Source organism: Micropterus dolomieu, linkage group LG10 (assembly GCF_021292245.1).
Source record: "Micropterus dolomieu isolate WLL.071019.BEF.003 ecotype Adirondacks linkage group LG10, ASM2129224v1, whole genome shotgun sequence".
Classification (NCBI taxonomy): domain Eukaryota; kingdom Metazoa; phylum Chordata; class Actinopteri; order Centrarchiformes; family Centrarchidae; genus Micropterus; species Micropterus dolomieu.
Genome location: NC_060159.1, coordinates 8,372,930 through 8,378,043, shown reverse-complemented (window position 1 = coordinate 8,378,043; position 5,114 = coordinate 8,372,930). Strand labels below are relative to the sequence as shown.

Below are 5,114 nucleotides of genomic sequence, written 5' to 3'. Positions count from 1 at the left end.
TTTAGTACAGTGAACTCATTGTCATGTTCAAGAAACCAATTTGAAATGATTCGAGCTTTGTGACATGGTGCATTATCCTGCTGGAAGTAGCCATCAGAGGATGGGTACATGGTGGCCATAAAGGGATGGACATGGTCAGAAACAATACTCAGGTAGGCCGTGGCATTTAAACGATGCCCAATTGGCACTAAGGGGCCTAAAGTGTGCCAAGAAAACATCCCCCACACCATTACACCACCATCACCAGCCTGCACAGTGGTAACAAGGCATGATGGATCCATGTTCTCATTCTGTTTACGCCAAATCCTTACTCTACCATCTGAATGTCTTTACAGAAATCGAGACTCATCAGACCAGGCAACATTTTTCCAGTCTTCAACTGTCCAATTTTGGTGAGCTCTTGCAAATTGTAGCCTCTTTTTCTTATTTGTAGTGGAGATGAGTGGTACCCGGTGGGGTCTTCTGCTGTTGTAGCCCAACCGCCGCATAATGGATTTTTTTCCCTTTTCACACCATTCTTTGTAAACCCTAGAAATGGTTGTGCGTGAAAATCCCAGTAACTGAGCAGATTGTGAAATACTCAGACCGGCCCGTCTGGCACCAACAACCATGCCACGCTCAAAATTGCTTAAATCACCTTTCTTTCCCATTCCGACATTCAGTTTGGAGTTCAGGAGATTGTCTTGACCAAGACCACAACCCTAAATGCATTGAAGCAACTGCCATGTGATTGGTTGATTAGATAATTGCATTAATGAGAAATTGAACAGGTGTTCCTAATAATCCTTTAGGTGAGTGTATATGTTAATTAACTAGCTTTGAGGTGCTGCTTGGTAGATTGTTACATTTGTACAGTGCAAGGAGCCTAGCTGTTACCACTGTTTCCTGTCTTTATGCTAAGCTACGCTAACTGGCTGTAGTTGTATATTCACAGGACAGATAGGACTCTCAGCAAAACAGCAAATAAGTATATTTCCCAAAATGTCTAACTATTCCTTTAAATATTTCTACATCCTTGATAATCACTGGAATTATTAAGGGTTTAGAAGGAACTGACTTGGTGTCCTGAGACAAAAGAAAGCTAAAATCACTGACTTGTTGGGCTAATCATTCACACAAACATCAAACAGTAACAGACATTTTCTATCCTTCTGGAGCCGAGGTGGCGGGGAGTTTTGACCTCTCCACTTGTGTCGACACACACTTTCCAAATGTGACAACCCAACAGTCAATATAAGCATTGTCTTAATTTTGAGTCATGAGATCTGTCAGTGACAAACGATATGAATATGATTACATGGCCATCTAAACTTTGATTGTGACTATTTAAGCATTTTGCACAGTTGGTGTTATCTTAAAGAGATTATATTAGATATATGTGAAATTGCTCTTTAGTGATAGTTTATTGTACTTTATGACACAGCGGGGGTGGAGCCACGTAGGCTTTCAGCATGGACAGATGATCTCCGAACTCTCCTCTCTACTTTTATGGTGTAACTCAGTTTGGTTTATGGTGATTGTTAAAGATTAAACTGTTGGGCGATCCACCCATGGGTTGGATAGGATAGAGGGTGTGGCGGTATGCGGAGAAGGGGACAAGTATGTTGTCACTTCCATGGTGATCTATGGTCCATGTTTATCATAACTGTTATATATGAACGTCAAGATAGCGCAACTATATGTGCAAAATGTGTTCTTCTGTGCTTTTAGTAATATGCTGAGGCTTCCAGTGCTCTGGTGTCGAAATCCCAGATCTTATAAACAAATCATTGTTGCATTTGGCAAAGCTAAAGGCTGATACACTGGAGTTAGTCCTAGTCCCTGTCACAACAAAGAAGTCTGGATCATTTCAAGACATCATCATCCAAGTCAGACTGTAGCAATTACTGTTTGTTTGAAACTCATCTGTGTTGATTGCATACACCCATTTCTATCGGACCATGGCAACTGCACATACAATACAACATGACAATTTGAAGATTTAGCACAAACTACTACTGTCACTCCCCATTACAAGGACATAGGTGAGCTCAAACAGAGCTCCTTCAGTCCAGCCTGCTGACTCTGATTCTCCGTTACCCAATCAGCAAAGTGACCCCTGCATGTACTGATAGTACACCTCACAGAACAGCAAAACACACAGTTGGATTTGCTCAGGCATGGAGTTCACCCCTGGTTTCTATGGCTGTACAGTAAACAAGTTAATTATTACATCAGACTGCCACCAAAATAAAGTCACTGACAAATTGTGCGATACAGAGATCACTGCTCTATAAAATTCCTTAGTGAAATCAATATTTTGTCATAGATATTTCTGAAAATATTTCTGTTTTAATACTAGAACTAATACATGTGCTTCTAATCACTGACTTCAAAAAGTTCAATTCTGTCAACTTAAATAACCTTCACAGTTAGTTAGACTTCAACAGTAAACCATATGTATAGGCTACTTAGTAAGATAAGATCGTCAGTTGTTTCACATATTGTTCAGGCCCTTATACTGCTTGATTATTATTTCTTCCTATAACATCATTGTTTCTGATCTGTTTTTATTTTTCTGTAACAGTTAGATTTTGTATGTTTTCCTAAGCTTAATATGCCCTACATAAGGAACCCATCCATCCATCAATCAATCGTCAACCACTTATCCTGCGTACAGGGTCACGGGGGGCTGGAGCCAATCCCAGCTGGCATCGGGCGAAAGGCGGGGTACACCCTGGACGGGTCGTCAGTCCATCGCAGGGCCATAAGGAACCCAAAAAGTAAAATATCTTAATAGTGTAACTTTTCATAGCAACAAATCAGATACAGTGAGGAGTCCATCCCTACTGACAGTGAAAAAACATCTATAATGCCTCATGCTGTGAGGCAGGAGCAAACGGATGCTTGATCTGGGTCAAGCCTGCAAAGACTGCTTGGTCTTCTGCTGCCCTGTATAAAGGCCTATTTCTTACCTTGACGAACAGAGAGATGTCAGGCTGGCTTGGATCAGGTGGTGCAGCACTGCTCTCATCCAGAGTGACATTCTCGAGAGTTTTCAGGCTGTAGTCGACAGACTCTCCCGGGTTGTTGTCAATGTTGTGGTGCGTGTACGCCATCAGCATCCCATCCTCCGCGTTATCCTCTTCCAGGGTCCTCGGCTGGATCGGCGGCTCGTCGCACAGATCTCCGTGGGAAGCGGAGGATACTGAGGAGGCCGATGAGCGCCTGGATCCGTCGTGCGCTTTGCCGTTCACCTCCTCCACCTTCACCTCTGCTTTTACCTCTGTCACTGCATCTGCTTTAACCTCCTCCTCATCGCTGGATGACGAGGATGAGCAACTTTGTTTGTCCCCGTCTCTCGTGTCCATGTAGTCTGACAAACCGCGCGCTGCCTCCGCAGAGGCGTGGACCTGCACCTGGCTGTACAGCTGCTCCTTCGCCTCACCTGATTTTTCATAATTAGGCTCTCGATCGGGGCTGTCAGCTCCATCCCTGCGCTCCTCAAGCACAGTTCCCTCATCTATTGTGTCATAGATGTGCTCCATGTTTGCTGTTTGTTTTTTTTTTTGGTCAGACCCCGGGGTTTAACGTGGAGGAGGAGTGCTGAAGTGGTGGCACACAGTCCGCCTGCCTCTGACTGACTGAGCGCCTGGGTAAATTCCAGCGATAACTCATAAAAGACCTTTGACCCTGCAAGTTAACGAGTGATTAATGCAAAAGCTGAGGCCTGTGCCTTCAAGGACACAACTGCAGAGAGTGAACGTCAGCGGAACTCCTTGCGATTGTAGTGAACAGTGCAGGCTACACACTGAAAGGTTTTATTGTCTTTTTTTAACATCTTCTTTTCGGTCCCACACTGCAAAAAAGAACAATCAAAATGTCAAGGCAACACACTTAAACAAGAAAATGTTGAGTTCGACAATTAGGCTAATTAACTTTGAGTTTGTCTAAACTGTCTCAACTAAACTTTTAAATTAATACAACCAATAGCTGTTTATTTTGAAGCTCTTTATTCAACAATCAAGTGCCAGTTATTCAACACTGTGTTGTTTGTATTTATGCATGTCCTTTCTGCAAAACCAATTGCCTAATGGGGACAAATAAAGCTGAAGATGAAAATGTAGTAGCCTAATAAATAAACTCTAAAGCCGAAAGGTTCAGAACACTCAAAATATTTGTGGAAACGGATAGGGGATCGGTAGACACGATTTAGCTCGTAGAAAAGACCGGCTATTTGTAGCCCACTTTTAGTCAAAAAAGTAAAAAATGATTAAAAGTGGGGTTTTGCCCTGGCAGCACGTGCGATGGTTGATATCCCATTATTTTTGCAATATCAATAATATCAACAAGATATTAAGTGTCATTAAATTGACATGGTCTATCTGTAGCCACGATTGAGCTCTTATTTGGACAGGCTGCTTGTAGTCTGCTTTTAGCCCACCCGGCGAAATAGAGGCAATCAGTGGTCTAATATCAACGGCTTGGCTGTAGCCCTGTTTCAGACCAAATAGGTTACATATAGTTTTCACCCATGCAGCTGTTGAGGTGCGTTATATCATTTCATCAAATGCAAGTAAACGTTTGAAACATTTAAATTATCTTTATTTTCGCTGTAACGTTCCCTGCATTAACTTTCATTTTAATTTAAAACAAAATGCAATTACTATTTTCACCCGCTAGATGGCAGCTGTAGCCCTACTGACACATGACTACTGGCAACGCGAGACTTGAAAGTTAGACATCAGGGACGGCCTGATCTCGCGATAAAGACATCCGCCATTTTTAAATGAGGGATACGTTAGGATTTCGGCCTTTCAGCGAGCAACGGGCGAGAGTTTACTGCAAACACTGGAAGCGAAAAGACATTTACTTTGGTCTTGTAATTATCTGTGTCTTTGTTTGACATGTCTTCATTATTAACTTGTAGGAACCGGTTGCATTGTGCAGTGTTATGCATGCAAGTGTAACATAACGTTACTCCATGATACCCACGGGTTTCCTCGTGCTCTTAAATTACAAACTCTATATTATCTGAATTCAGAGGGGGTGAACATAAAACATGTTCAACTTTACCTATTATAATTTGTAATGAAAGCCACACATATTTTACTCACTAGATCATTATGATATGA

General features: G+C 42.1%; 1 protein-coding gene across 1 annotated transcript in view; it reads right to left on the bottom strand.

Annotated features, from left to right (window-relative positions):
* The window catches only part of clic5b (chloride intracellular channel 5b), a 14,883-nt gene extending 11,168 nt beyond the window's left edge, over positions 1–3,715 (bottom strand). The window contains exon 1 of the mRNA XM_046061512.1: positions 2,955–3,715. Coding sequence (XP_045917468.1) covers positions 2,955–3,527 — 573 coding nt within the window. The 5' untranslated portion in view covers positions 3,528–3,715. The remainder of the gene's footprint in view (positions 1–2,954) is intronic.
* Between the last annotated feature and the right edge of the window lie 1,399 nt (positions 3,716–5,114).